The 15535-nt window shown below is 39.1% G+C and overlaps 1 protein-coding gene across 1 annotated transcript in view; it reads left to right on the top strand.

The window, feature by feature from the left end:
- The window catches only part of LOC136241230 (serine-rich adhesin for platelets-like), a 41130-nt gene that overhangs the window by 19783 nt on the left and 5812 nt on the right, over nt 1–15535 (top strand). Inside the window, exons 6-11 of the mRNA XM_066032413.1 lie at nt 5453–5557; nt 5623–5718; nt 6277–6438; nt 8662–8787; nt 8947–9028; nt 9092–9250. Of these exons, the coding sequence (XP_065888485.1) occupies nt 5453–5557; nt 5623–5718; nt 6277–6438; nt 8662–8787; nt 8947–9028; nt 9092–9250 (730 nt within the window). The remainder of the gene's footprint in view (nt 1–5452; nt 5558–5622; nt 5719–6276; nt 6439–8661; nt 8788–8946; nt 9029–9091; nt 9251–15535) is intronic.

A 15535-nucleotide genomic window follows, 5' to 3' on the forward strand; every position in this document is an offset into this window, starting at 1 on the left:
CCAATCGGGCTGAAATTTGGCACACTTAAAGGGCTCATTAAGGCGAATCTGAGTACCAAGTTTGGTAGGAATCTGATGAACATTCACCGAGTTATGACCGATTATTTGCGTAAAATAAGGTCGAAGGTCTGTCACGCCCACAGGGTAAACCGCTTGAAGGAATGAGCTGAAAATTGCTATGTAGATGGAGTAACTATCGTAGGAGTGCCTTTTTGTGGTTTGAAAGGAATCCAGTTAAAGGCCATCGAGATATGACACAAAACCCAACCTGTGTCACAATTACGCGATCAATTTTTATGAATAAAAAACTATTAGTTTTCACGCCTACTAGGCAAACCGCTTAGAACAGTGAGCTGAAAATCGGTGTGTAGCTGGAATAATCATCATAGAAAGTCCTTGCAGTAGTACAGAAGAATCGGATTACAAACCACTGAGTTATGATTCCAAAGCCAACTACGTGTAACATATGCGAGATCGAGATACTCTAATAGAACAGTCACCCTAATAGAGCATTCGGCTAATTTATTTACTCCATTATAGAATTCTATTACATTGCAAGTTATTCTGTAGGGAGTTCAGCTGCAAACAGTTAATCTTATAGACAGTTCAGCAAGAAGCAAGTCACCCTATAGAGAGTTCAGCTACAGATATATCGCTGTAGTGATTCAGAAGAATCAGAACATTACAAGTCACACTGAAGAGAGTTCAGCTATAAACAAGTCATGCACCCTGTGGAGAGTTTGGCTACACTCTCTAGAGAATTCAGCTACAAACAAGTCACTGTGGAGAGAGTTCAGCTACAAAGAAACTACCCTGTAGAGAGTTCATCTATACAAACAAGTTAACCTATAGAGATCAGCTGCAAACAAGTAACCCTGTAGAGATTTCAGCTACAGACAAGTCACTTTATAGTTTATACAATGTTCAGCTACAATTAAGTCACTCTGTAGAGAATTCAGCTACATACAAGTCACTCTGTAGAGAATTTTGCTACAAACAAGTCACAAAACATCACTCTGTAGAGAGTTCAGCCACAAAGAAACCATCCTGTAGAGAGTTAAGCTACAAACAAGTTACCCTACAGTGAAATCAGTTTGAAACAAGAGATTTCTGCTACAAACAAATCAACCTGTAGAGAGTTCAGATGCAAACAAATCACCCTGTAGAGAGTGCAGCTACAAACAAATCAACCTGTAGAGAGTTTAGCTACATTTCAAGTCCCTTAGTAGAAAGATCAGCTGTGAACAAGTTATCCAGTAGGGAATAATAGACATGTAATAAATAATTATTGATAAAATCAAAAAACAGTTGAAGTATTAAAAATCTGCTCTGTCTTTTTATTCTTCCTGTGGTAAAGAAATAGGATAGGTTAAAAAAGCCCCAAAGTCAGCCTATGGCCAGCTTTGGGGTATACAAATACAAAAAGAAGTGATATCTAATCGAAAACAGCCAAGCTGTAAAAAAAGGTGTGGCCCCTAAAAAAGGTTAAGGTGAAAAAAGATGTGAAATCCAAGGTGGCGGCCAAGAAATGGCTGTGATGGTAGGTTAATGGTAAAAATTTTAATAACGACAATTCAGGTGAATTGCATTTATTTATTACTTCAGTGTACTGTCAACTGTTGTTGTAGCAATGCTGCCGCTATAAACCAGTTAAATTGGTCCTTCACAATCAAATATCTAGTAAAAATTGCTACTAAATAGACATGCTGTGCTATATCGGATCGGGTTCGTTTATCGGCGTGAAAATATTATTCAATATTGGTTATCGGAATATCGGCAAAATCTCATATCGTTGCAACACTAGTAGTAAAGTAGTAGCAAGAGTATATAATGGGGGAGGACTGTGTTATACTCTGAAAAATGAGCTTACAAGTCCTATGGCATCATTCAAACGACTCGGTGATTTGTGTTGATTGGTGACTAGCAGTGCACATGCGCATACACTGTGGAGAAACTGAAGCTACTGAGTGAAAGAACAGTGCACTCGAGAAAAGTATGGCACATCTCACAGGGGAACTTGAAAGACACAGGCAGCTAACCTGGAAGGCAAACATCACAATGAACACTGATGCTGCATTAGATGAATTCAGTTCCACATGGGCTGTGCTTTGCGTGATGGCCTCTCACATGACGTCTTCATTCAAGATTTCATCAAGGTCGCCATCTGCTGCCTCAACAGTTCTACTAACGAAACTGACACATCTAAATGGAGTTTCAGTCATTACAGTTACATGTGGACCACTCGCATTGAGCTAGTAACATGTTAAATCTGGGCAATTAACAGTGGTCAGGTTTATGAGAGGAAATGAAGGTATACGGGTTACTTTACAGGCTCATTTTTCACACCCTATAGCACAGTTCGACACTCTCCCTCCCTCATTTTATACTTTAGTAGTAGTAGTAGTAGTAGTAGCAGTAGTAGTAGCAGTAGTAGTAGTGCCGACTGCCTACCTCCATCATCACAATCTGATTGCTGCTGCTATTCACTGGCACTTAATGAGAGCTTATTCATTCCCAAGAGTTAGTCAGTCTTGGTGCTCCCATAGACCACCTCCAGTGCTGGAATCGTCTGATGTGAAGATACTATGGGATTTTAGTTTATTCACTGACCACCATCATTCAAGCAATCGTCCTGACATAGTTGTGTTTGATTATTATAAGAAACAAATCTATTTTATAGAAATATCATGCTCTGCTTATATTAATGTGGTGTTAAAAGAGGTTGAGAAAGTGACAAAATATCGTGACTTGGCAACTGACTATCATCAGATGTATGGGATGCAAGTTACTATTGTACCTGTTGTACTGGATTGCACCGGTGTTGTTTCATCAGTTTGTCTTAATCATATGAAGAAGATCCCAAACTACTCTCCAAAACTGTTTGCTTTTCTGCAGAAGGTGGCAATTATCGGAACAGTTCGAACAATTCCTCTTAATTTAATGTAGTTTTACTGCTCATCTTATGTTTTATAAACATGATGTCAGTTAAATTGTCTGTACTGGTGTACATGCTAATCATTTAATGAAAAGTAGTAGTAGTAGTAGCAGTAGCAGTAGCAGTAGCAGTAGCAGTAGCAGTAGCAGCAGCAGCATCAAGTTGTTTGCTCGGGATGATAACGGTTTACGGACTCTTGTGGACCATGTTAAGAAGTTTTCTGATGACATTGGCATGCAGTTTGGTTATCAGAAATGTGCCAAGCTGTCTGCAAGGAGGGGCAAATTAATTTTGACGGGACCTGTACAAACTTTAGAAAGTGAAATTAATGAGCTTGATTATGGTCAAACGTATCGATATTTGGGGTTTCCTGAGGCAGGAGGTATTGATCATGCTTGCAATAAGTCAATTATAACTGCTGAACTGCACAGACGTTTGAAACTAGTGTGGGGGTCTCTGCTTTGTGGTCAGTTTAAAGTCAGTCAGGGCAACTAACAGTTTTTGTATCCCTTTACTATCCTATGGTTTTGGTATTGTGGATTGGACCAAGGCAGAGATTGCCCAGTTCGATATTATTGTTCGTAAGACACTTACTGCTGCTAAAAGCCATCATCCACGATCAGCTATTGAAAGATTATATGTGACTGGATTTTGGAAAAACGATCCAAATCGCACATTAGAAGTTCCGAGATAAACGGTTTTAAAGAATTCAAGCCAGCATAACTCTCCAAGGATAGCAAGCACGCGTATGAAATTTACACAAAAGATGCATCAATCTGTTACCTTTCAAGCCACTTCCAGTACTTGTAGCTGCTTGTACAGTTTCCCGCCAAATAAGATAGAAAATCTGAGCAGTTGGACGAGCGAAGTAGTATCACGAGTGCTCACAAAGGGGTGGAGGCTGGGGGGTGGCGGGGAGGGCAAAAGTTAGACCTCAAAATGGAGGCAGACCACGATTGGAGTCCAGACACCAGATTACAGGGCTGTGCTGGCTCCTTAGTGGCTGATATGTAGCAAAATCAGCAGAGAACACGTCTGGCCAACATTATAAGGCTGTCCACCAGTAAACCACTGACTCTTGCCAAGCCAGGTCCTTCACAAGGCCTGAAACCGCCATTTGAGCACTCCACACCACCCAGAAAAGACGTGTGTAAAAACCAGCCTCGTGTAGTTTGAGTAGTGCTGAGGGTCAAAACTTGTAGTACGATAGTGTAGCTATCCACTGGTGGTGTTAGTTTGATTTTGCCTGATGTGCGATTTGGATCGGTTCTGTAAAATCTGGTCACATATTTGCCTCGTAAGTTAGGTGGAAGAAGGTTGCTAAACATTGAACACCTTTACCATCGGCGTCTAATCTTGTTGTCCCATCACCTGCAGTCATCAAGGGATGACTTAGTGCAGGCCTGTTGTGAATTGATGATGCAGTTCCCGCCTCGTAAGTCATTGTTGTCTAAGGCTGATGATGTTGTATCTTCTCTGTTGTTGACTGATGTTTTAAGTTATGAGGTTGGACAATTGAAAACTGCTGTGATAGCTGCTCAGAGGAAGAAGCTTCAGAGTGCACTATGTGACAAGCCATTACATGGTAAATTTTTTACCTTCATACAATCCTCAACTATTGATGCTGTGAGAAGTTTCAAGTGGCTGCAATGTTTGCTCCACGGCGAGTCTGAAAGTAGTATTTTTGCTGTGCAGGATCAGGTGTTGTGCACTAGGGTTTACCAGGCAAAGATAATGCACACTCCGATTCAGTCAATCTTGTGTCGCTTGTGTCAGGAACAGGAAGAGACAATCCGGCATATACTTTCTGGCTGTCCTGTACTGGCACCAACTAGTTACCTTCGCAGGCATAACATGGTGGGCAGGGTGCTTCACTTGCACCTCAGTAAGTCTTTCAAATTGCCGATATCTGCCAAGTGCTGGTATGATCACCAACCTTTGCCAGTGGTTGAAAATGAGGTTGCAAAGGTTTTATGGGATTTTGGTTTGTACACTGATGTCCATGTTTCATCCAATCGGCCTGACATTGTGTTGTTTTTAAAGAAGGAAGAGCGAATAATTTTCTTTGAAGTTGCTTGCCCTGCAGATATCAATGTACTAACTAAGGAGCAAGAAAAATTGAATAAGTATCAAACCCTTGTCTGAGAGATTTCCGATTGTTATGGTCAACCTGTTGATCTTGTTCCTGTTGTGATTGGCCATTCTGGTGTGGTATCAGCTAACCAACAAACTCATTTGAAGCGAATACCTGACTATAACGAAACATTGTTTAATAACCTCCAAAAGGCAGCTATTCTTGGGACTGTTAATATCTTAACATCTATTAACTTTGGTTATACTTAAGCGTATGCCTGTATTACCAATATTATTCTGTACTATTGTACATATGTGTCATTATTGTTCAATGAAAAAGTAGTAGTAGTATGCGCATAACTTGGGATCTGTGTTGTGCAACTAAAGGGAACCAGTGCAAGTACGTGTATGCATTATTGTGTAAATGTTTTGTTGATTTTGTAGCAAACTGAATTCAGCGTCTATTCAGAATATTGTAACAACCATCCAAATGCTGTCAATGAAATGAATGAATTACAGGAAGACCCTCAATACATGCTTTTCTTTGAGGTACATACTGTAGTATTCATAAATTTTTGTGTGTGTTAATTGTTAATGTGATTTTTGCTTCATAGAGCTGCAGACTGCTAAGAAATCTGGGTGATCTTCCTTTAGAATCTTTCTTATTAAAACCTGTTCAGAAAATTTGCAAGTATCCACTACAGTTATCGGTAAATTACAGTGTGTATGGTGTTTGCTGTGGCCATATTTTAAGGGTCATTTCGCCTCACTTACATGGATTTTTTGAATTGAAACTTTCCTAGCCCCATCTATGTACTCTAATAAAACAGTCATAATGTGTATACTCTAATAGAGCAGTCAGGTAGTTTTTGAATTCTAAATATGCATAGCACATGCACCTGGCTTAGTGATCTGTGTAGTTTCTTGATAATTAAAAATCGAGATCAGACATATAAAGCGAATCCTGAATAGTAAGCCACTGATTCCACTAGTAATGTTATTTAGCCACTAAGAGATATATACTGTATATATATATATATCAGTACAGTAAAGTAATAGAATGCCAGAGAATTTCCATGTGTGTGATGACTCAGCATGGCTTGTCACAGTACCACATGAAGAACACATGCATGACTTTACTGAAAGAATGATTGTAATTTGTATTTCTATATGTCGCAGAGAACAGTGTCTAGTGTATATAACAATATCTGCCAGTGTAGGAGGGAATTACCTGTTTGTTTTTTAATGTAATTGTGGTTTGGTTATAGGAATTACTAAAATACACTGACATAACCCACCCTGACCACGCATATGTGGAGGATGCTGTTGAAGCCATGAAGAATGTTGCTAATCTTATAAACAATAGAAAGAGAAGAATAGAAAACTTGCCAAAGTTAGCTCTGTGGCAGAAAGGAATTGAAAATTGGAAGGTACATTTTTACTGTCGGACAATTATAAGTATACTGCTTTAGCCAATCGTGTAACAGTAGTCTAACATAAACATGCATGTACCTGCATGCATTATGTTTTCAGAGGGACTTGGGCACTTAGTAATGATGTTGTCCTGAGGTTGGAGTATTAGTACTGTACTTTTTGGTTGGTCCATAAAAGGTATATTATACACAATTGGTACAGTTTGTATACTATTACTATATGGTTTCTGTGGGGAGACGGTGAAGTTCTTGAACTACATGTATACAGTATTGTATGTGCATCCTTATGTGTATATGTATAGGGAAGAATATCATGCAGTACCCCTGTACATCTTAAAGCAGACGCACATTGTACATAAATGTGCTGTAACTAATGACATGTACATGCAGTGTGGTTACAGCCATCAAGTTTCACCTTAGCTGTGTTCCTATCATAATTTGAGAGATCAGGTTTAACTTTATGTATCCTGTCTACCATGAATACTGTAGATATACTCACCACATATTTCATTTTAAGTGGCTGTGTTATTAGAAGTAACTGAGTAGTGTCAACTTTTCATGACTAGTTTAAACTAATTGCTACAAGAGACAAGAATATTGGCTCAACTTTAATTTGTAGGTATCCTACTTTTGCCTTTTATAGAAATACTGTAGTTTGGGAGATGTGCCCCCTTCTTTGCATGTTCGCAGTGCACAGAACTTTTAGTGCATATAATAATGTAATATGTTGTGGATAATGTGGTGCTTTGATGATAGATGTTACATGTAGGTATTATTGATTATTAAGTTCCCATTCTTTCTTCAGATTTTAATTTTGTATGTCTAGTAGTTATTTTTATTTCACCATGGTTTATTCTGCTGTGATTTCTGTTCAATCTGGACTACTTACATGTATTCTACAACTTACAGTGTATATATGTGTTCTGTTTCACAAGGAAGACCCTTAATTTACTCAAAGAAATGTCTCCATAGTACTATAATTTCAGAACTTTTAGGTTTCAGGTTTCTACAGAGACATGCAATTAATTAAGCCTACCCACAACCTGAATTGAAATGTATTTTAGGGGCTTCTGATTAGTTACTACTGTAGATATCCAGAGAAGTTCATATGATGCAATGTTTGCTAGTTAACCCTCTGCCGGAGGGTTACTGTGTTGTCTTGTGCAGCTCTGTGCAAATTTGTCCGTTACTTTAACTGCTGCGTACTTCATTTATTGGTTAAAAACAAGGTGCCATTTGGCTTCTCTTGATGGGTTTAACAAATGAAACATGTGAATTGTTCTGCAAATGCTTTATTCAAAAGTTTATGGCAACATTTGCTTTTTGTCTTGGCCTTCCTCGCTTCTTAATAAACTCGCGGTGTATAAAAATAATAGCAATAAATTCTTTTCAGCCATAGTAGTGTATGTACATCTAGTGATACTCCACTGATTCAGATGAGGGATAGCCAAACTAGACAAAGCCAAGGAAGAGATTTTGAAGATTTCCAGTGAGATTTCATAATTTCCATAAGATCTTAATTATTGTTAACTTGTCCAGATTTTACCAGTGATCTACAACATTCAGCGGATTCCTTGAATTTAGACTAGAAGCTTCTTAGGTCTTTAAATTAATGAGCTTTCACGAATTAATGAGCTTTCATGTATCACGTGGTTGGCAACCCTATATGGTAGAAATGAAGTGTGCCATAAAAGGCTAGTGTCCAACAGGACTGTGCTGTCACACGAAGATTTAAGTTACTATACTCTATTTTGCTGCTGCTTGTTTTGTGCAAATCGGAGCAAAAGCTACTGTAAGTTGTTCATTAGGTACAAATTGAACTTTTATACCTGGTTTGTGTGCTATTGAGGTGATAATTGTTCCTGCTATAGCCGTGAGAAATAGGACAAAGCAGCTTCAAAGCCGATCCATGTGTTGTCACCTGGCACAATGGATCTGGAGATAATACATCCATATGTCTATTTAACTTTCCTGAGGATTTTACACAACAGTGCTTCATTTTGTTAATATGCAACTATAAATATGTGTGTGCGCATGGTACATGTACAGAGGATGTGTGGTAAATTATGGAGCTTTATAAATACTGGGCTAATAATCCCAGGCATAAAATAATACATGCCACCGGTGGACCATGCATGTACTGTATACTGTAGTTTTGTCCTACGTACATTCTTTTATTGTACATACCTGCTTTACTGTACTCCTGTTGAATTTTGAAAGGGTGAGCATATTGTGGATACTAGTAGTGAAGAAATATTTTCTGGTGACTTGCATAAAATCTCAAAAGGACATTCTCAGGAAAGACACTTCATTCTGTTTGACCATCAACTAGTATACTGCAAAAGAGTAAGTAGCTTGAATAATTGTTGTACGTTTTGTTGGGAGTATTTGGCTGTTTATATTGTACGTTCTGTGCAACATGGCTACTTTGCCTTCATTGTTTTAAAAAAAACTGTATCGAGTTACCTGTACTGTAATTTTATGCGAGTATGATTAACATTATAGGAAGCAATTGGACACAAACTGCAATACAGAGGAAGAATTGTTATGGACAACTGTGAGATAATTGATTTAGAAGATGGGAAAGGTATGACTATTATTGGTACTGTATATCCGGCCACCAGTATATATTTAACAATTCACTATGCAGAAACGTATAGTGGAAATCCTGTTAAGAATGCTTGGAAGATAAACAATGAAAAGAAAAACAAGTGGTACATTTTGTATTCTAAGGATCGTAGTGTGAAGGAAGCATGGATGGAAGCCTTTGTCAGGGAACGACAAAGAGTTCAAGATGATGAATCCTCCAGTGAGCACACATGTTTGGTTTTTTTAGATTTGTGGTTAATTATAGTGTATCAGTAAATCTATAGGATTTATAAAACATTAGCAGTGTGGGCTCCTTAGTGCTGATGAACCTTGCATGACCATTGTTAATTGTGTGTTTACTTGTAGTTGTCATGCACAACTACTGTACTGTTGTGAAGTACACACAGAAATAGCAGTGTACACTGTGTACATAATTATATTAGCATCATGCATGAGTTGGAGAGTGCATAATGCCAGGATTTTCTTAAGAAAGCATATGCAGTCTGTGTGTAGGTTGCTCATTAAATCATTGGTGTGTATGAATTTATTGTAACATCCAGCAAGTAGTGTGGGTTGGTGTTTGATTTTTATTATTGTTATTCATTAGAAGCTATGTGGTATCAGCCTAACCACATCATCTGAATATATATCCATATATAGATATGTAACGGTACATGTGGCCAGGAGCTTATATGAGCTCCTGATGTGGCACTAGCACCTGGATGAAATCTGTTGTGTGTCAATATAAGGATTATTTTGGTAACTGTAGATAAGGTTTACAGGAAGTGTCTTTCTCTACTACACTACATATCCTGCATATTAAGGCCAAGAAATATTTTGGCCCAACGGCAACTGGTTCCACTGCATATACAGTGTACATATAGCACTGTGACTAGAGCAAATTGATTGAAGAGTTGCATTGTGCTTCAATAGGCCTATATACATGTAGCTACCTATCAAAGTAGAGAATTACACAAGTTGTAAAATTATGTCACGTACTGTGTGTTTCCCTGTCTGTGTCATATGATATGCTGTAGTGCCACGTAAACAATGTAGGAGTTGATCTAGAGTCCACAGGTGTTGCACTCTGTACCTCCACTACCTTAGTGATGTGTGACTTTGTATGCATATCATACACATACAGATAAAATTTAGGCCATTGCTATTAGACAATGTACGGCAATCGTGTGAATTAAATAAAACTTAAACAAAATAAGGTTGCTGAAAAAAAATTGTGACCATCAGGAGTTTCGATCCTGGGATCTCTGAGGATGTGCACCACTATGCTGTGCCGTTGCCCGCTATCCCACCTCCTTTAGTTTCTACCTTATAAATGTGAACCAATTAAGAAGTACCTGTAAGCTGTATACACTCCAGGTGAAGAAGAAACCAAAGCTGAATAACATGATAATCAAGATTTGCCTGTGTATTAGTGGATGCAAGTTTTGGTCAGTTTGAGGTGAGTTGAATAATTAATTTGGCCTAGCTTGCCTTGAACTTTACAGTTGTGGTCTTATGAGCTTCACTACGTTGTCGTATTGTCACGAGATCGGCCATTTGGTGAACGTGTTTGGTCACGTGGTCCACTTTCTCTCGCTTCTGCAAAGAGTGGAGTCCATTTTTTAGTACTTACACTGTTCCTCCATATAACTATAGGATATATACACTGTAGCTACAGTATATGTACACCCTGTATATCATCTTTCAATTGCACCCCACTTCCTCCTTTGGTTTTGTTTACTTAACATGTCTCACCAGAAATCCTTCACTCTACATGCACTTTTACACAGCCTGTTTAGTTGTTTTGTATTGGCCTTGACTAACCCTTGATTCTGTCTTATTGAATGAGATTGTACCTAAACTTTATTGGATTGTATAGCAAGTATTCAGTGTCTGTGTCACTGAAAGAAATCGTACAAAGGTGTTATTCCTTACGTACAGTAGTTATTACTGTTAGACAAATTCAAGCGGCAGTATTTCCAAAAAAGCTGATGGAAGCAGATGGTTGATCTCAGAGACTCTGTGGGCGACAAACTCTGGTAGCTTCTTGGAGCTGTGGATCCAGTACAGGGCAATCTGGCTGTCTACCCACACATGGACAGGGCTGTTAGTCAGTTCCAAAGAGTTGATCACAAATTTCACAAGCCGTGCTGCAGTTAGAGCTGTTGTCAGTTCTAATCGTGGCAAGGTTTGACTATTCAGTGGTGCCACCCGGGACTTGGCTATGACAAAGGTAGTGTCCGTGTGAGAACAAAGGTAAGCAACAGCAGTCATGTATCTGTAAGTGTGCTGGATTAAAGTTGTTGAGGTACTGTCTCTTGATCGAGACCTGGTGAAGTTGAGTAAGATCTGCTGCTATATCTTGCCACTCTCTGGCTAGCTCTGTTCCCAGTGGCTCATCCCACTCAATGTGTTGTGTCTACACCTTCTGGATTAGAATCTTGGCTTGAATGGTGACTGGTGTTGTTATGCCAATGGGTCAAATAACTTGAGGATTCCTGCAATAACTCTCTCTTGGTGATGAGGGGGTTGTTTGTTACTAATGGCTTCTTGGGAGCAAGTGATAGTTCATCAGAGATTGGGTTCCACAGTAATCCTAACACATTGCTAGGGACATCAGTGTTTGCTGTCATCTCTTGCTGGGTGATGGCTCTGAGTTGTGGACTGTTAGTCACCCAGGCTCTCAGGTTGAAACATGCTTCTGACAGGAGTGTTCTAGCATTGTGGTAGTACTGTATGGTGTCAGCTTCTGATGAACAACCTGAAAGAATATTATCAACATACAGATTGTGTAGTATGTCACATGACAGACAGCTGTTATGTTGGTGCAGATGGTGGTGTAAGGTGGCATACAAAATAAAAGGGGAACTCACTGCTCCAAAAAGGACTGTCTTGAACCTGTAAACATCAAGCTTGCTCAATTGGTCAGAAGGATCATTGAGCCAATAAAAGCGGGTGAAGTTTCTGTCATCCTCATGAAGGGTTATTTGCAGGAATGCCTTTTTCGATGTCAGCAGATATAGCATACTTGTGAGTGCGAAAGCGGAGTAGGATGGAGCACAGATCATTGAGGAAATGTGGTCCTGTTAGTAAGCAGTCATTCAGTGATGGATGGTTAGCAGATTGACGACAGCTGCAGTCATAGATAATCCGGATCGGTATGGTTGTGGAATTCTCTTTGACACAATGGTGAGGGATGTAGTGTGTCTTGCCAGGACTGTCCAAAGTGTTTTACACCTTCTCTATGAATCCTCTTGTGACTTGTTCGCGAATATTGTCATCATAGGTTTGTAGCAGCTGTGGAGTTTGAGAGAGGCGATTAATTAAGGAATGAGCTCTCTTCTTACAGATTTCACGGTTGGTTGGTAGTGGTAAGTGAGTGGCCTTCCATGGTAGCTTGGCACAGTATGACACATCTGGTTGGAGGTTTATACTTGTTTGTGCATATTTTGTCAGGTAACCCTTGTCGTTGGTGTTATTCACTGGAGTGGTTCCTGTTGATTCAAGTTGCCAGAACTGTGTGAGATCACATTCATCACTATAGCAGTATGTAGAAACGTGAAGGGTGTTAGTAATGGTAGCGGTGGTCTTGTCAATTGGCAGGGACCGGATAGTAGGTAACCCAGCTTGGAACTCATGGCTGTTGGCCCATGTCCACATACAATATGATCTTCCACTATGTCCCAATAGTGATCAGTGCCGATCAATAGTGAGATCTTGAAGCTATCATTGCTTATGACAGGATGGGCTAATGGTGGTAGGCTACTCAAGTATGGTAGCTTGGTGACTTCTGTCTGTGCAGTGTTCCGTGGAGGAGCACCAATGGTTGGCACAATGAGCACTGAAAGTGGTAGAAGGTTTCCATCTCTGGTCTTGATATGAATGTTAGCAGCTTTCATCTTCTTAGTGAGAGGGTGTGTGGAGCCATACGAGGACAAGCATATGTATTCCTGGTGGTGTGATTGGAGTGACAGAGTATCTGCTAGCTCCTGAGTGAGGAAGGATCATTGGGAGCCCTCATCAAATAAAATATTGGCTTCAGCTTCTGACTCCAAGGACGTGATTGTGGCAACTGCTGTTTTCAATAAACATGTTGAATTCTTAGCCGTTTTGGTCTTATTGGAGGTGAGAGTTATGAGAGAGGCTGTGTCAGACATTGCTTGGAGATTGGTATTTCCTTGTGTAGCATTTCCTTGTGCAGTAGAGTTGGTGGGGACAGTGGAACTCTGTCTGTGTCGCACTGTTGCACAAACTGGTATGGTGACGGCGATTGCAGTGGCAGCAGCGATATCGTGATTTGCACTGGGAAAGCTTGTGTTGACCCAAGCAGTTGAAACATAACTTATCTCGTTTGATGATGTCCATTCCCTTCTGCTGATCTACGACGGATTTGCAATTGTTGGGTGCATGTGGGTCGCCACAATAGACACAGGAGGGTCGTCTCTGTTGCTCTGAAAGCTTCTGAGTTAATTTCCAGTTTGCGCCAGTCAGGAAGGCTGCAGTGGGTATGTGAGAATGAGAATTGCTGGGATTGTTAGTGTGATCTATGCCTGTCTCAAGGATGCGTAATTCATTAAGGATTTCATCCTGCAGTTCACCCAGGGTCCACTGGTCTGTGCCATGGGATCTTGCTAGGTTTCTGTGGATGTCTGCAAGTAGTTTTCTTAGGATGATGGGGACAAGCATCGACTCATACACTGCTCATGGCTGATACCTAGTGATTGCAGGCTTCGGACGTGTCCTTCAACAGAGTCATGGAATAATTGTAGTTATAGTGATACTGTATATTAAATTTATTAGGTCCTGTGGAAGCGTTTTTGGCGTTTTTCTTCCCAGTGATAGAGATACAAGCTGTCAAAGAGCTTGTTTCACTTGATAAAACTGCTAAAAATTCAATAAAACATCTATACAACTAGTAACTTTAAAAATCACTTCCACAGGACCTAGTTGTTTAGTTACTTGTGTTGAAATTATAAGGATTCAGTAATCTGCTAGTCTGGTTTTTGGCAGCATCCTTCTTCTACAGTAAAAACAAACAAGCACAATTAGTTGTATTGCTGGCTAACAACACAACACAGTTGTTGAAATTATTTATCCCTGTGTAATTTGTTCTCCCACACATTTAAAATATTTAACCTTAATAGAAGATGATAAACAATGCATTTTCAATCTGGACAAGGTGGTTATTAGCTTCCCATCGATAATGGGTATATAAGAAGAACTGCCATGAAGTGTCACTTGGAAGTGCAGCAAGCCATGTCAATACTTGTGTGGGCTTCTCAACAATATTATGTACTGTAGGCATCTGTATAAAAATTGCTGTGCTTTAACACCTTTGCATAGGGTTCATTGTCAGTGTTGGGGAAAATGTAATATATTACATATTACTCTTTACTGTTGGGCAAGGTAATAAGTTACAGTTTCATATTACTCCAAATGAAAAGTAACTTAATATATTACATTAAGTTACTTTTGCTCTGACCATATACACCTTTCCTTTACACCTTGCATGCTAGTTACTGAGCTAGCATATAGTAAACATATAGCTACTGGCTTCTTGCACCTGTGCTGGCATATCGTGTGCCCAGTTGTCTGAGGTGTGAACTAATATGGATAATTTTATTATAGGGGATCGGACAGTAGATTATTGCAGCCACTAAGCTGTTGAGTAACACTAATTGGTTAGTAATGGACCTGGTAGTGTGTTATGAATATCGTTACACGTCGCCAACAAACATGTCACGTATAGCGCACAGTAACGTGTCACGTATAGCGCATTGTATTACTTGAATCACAAAATGTAATAACTATTATGTAACGCGTTACTTTAGTAATGCGTTGTTCCCAACACTGTTCATTGTGCATCTTGGAAGTTATTGTGATATCACTAAAGGCACTTATTGAGAATGTAATGTTTAATGTGATAATTTGTAAATTTACATTCACTTATAGTGGGAGATTACAGAATATTGTCCCCCTCACAAAAATATGCAAACAACTCATTAGTGGGACAATTTGTCTGCTCTCATGAATTTCGCTTGCTAATAGTAGCTAATAACTTTTTTGTATTGTTTCCAACAAAGAACTTTTTACCAACACATGCTGAGCCAGTCAATTGCCACCAGTGTTGGGGTAATTACATTTTAAAAGTAACTCGTTACATATTACTTGCAACTGAACTATTTAGTTACAGTTACATATTACCCATATGATAAAGTAACTATAATAATATTACATATTATATTACAGCCTTAAGCTATCATGTGTGAAACTATCACCTTATCATGTAACATAATTGCGTTGTTGGACAGTGTGCAAATCTTGATTACAGTGTATATGTAAGAAGCTGGTGAATAGGATTCATTCAGTAGGCTTTGTTACTTCATTGTGGTTAGGTGTTACTCAGTAGATTACTAACAAGATTAGTAACTTTGTTACTTGTAGTAATAATATTTAATATTATGTAATATTAGACTCTTACAGTAACTTCATTACTTAGGTAACG

This window comes from Dysidea avara, chromosome 12 (genome assembly GCF_963678975.1).
Source record: "Dysidea avara chromosome 12, odDysAvar1.4, whole genome shotgun sequence".
In the NCBI taxonomy this organism is placed as follows: Eukaryota; Metazoa; Porifera; class Demospongiae; order Dictyoceratida; family Dysideidae; genus Dysidea; species Dysidea avara.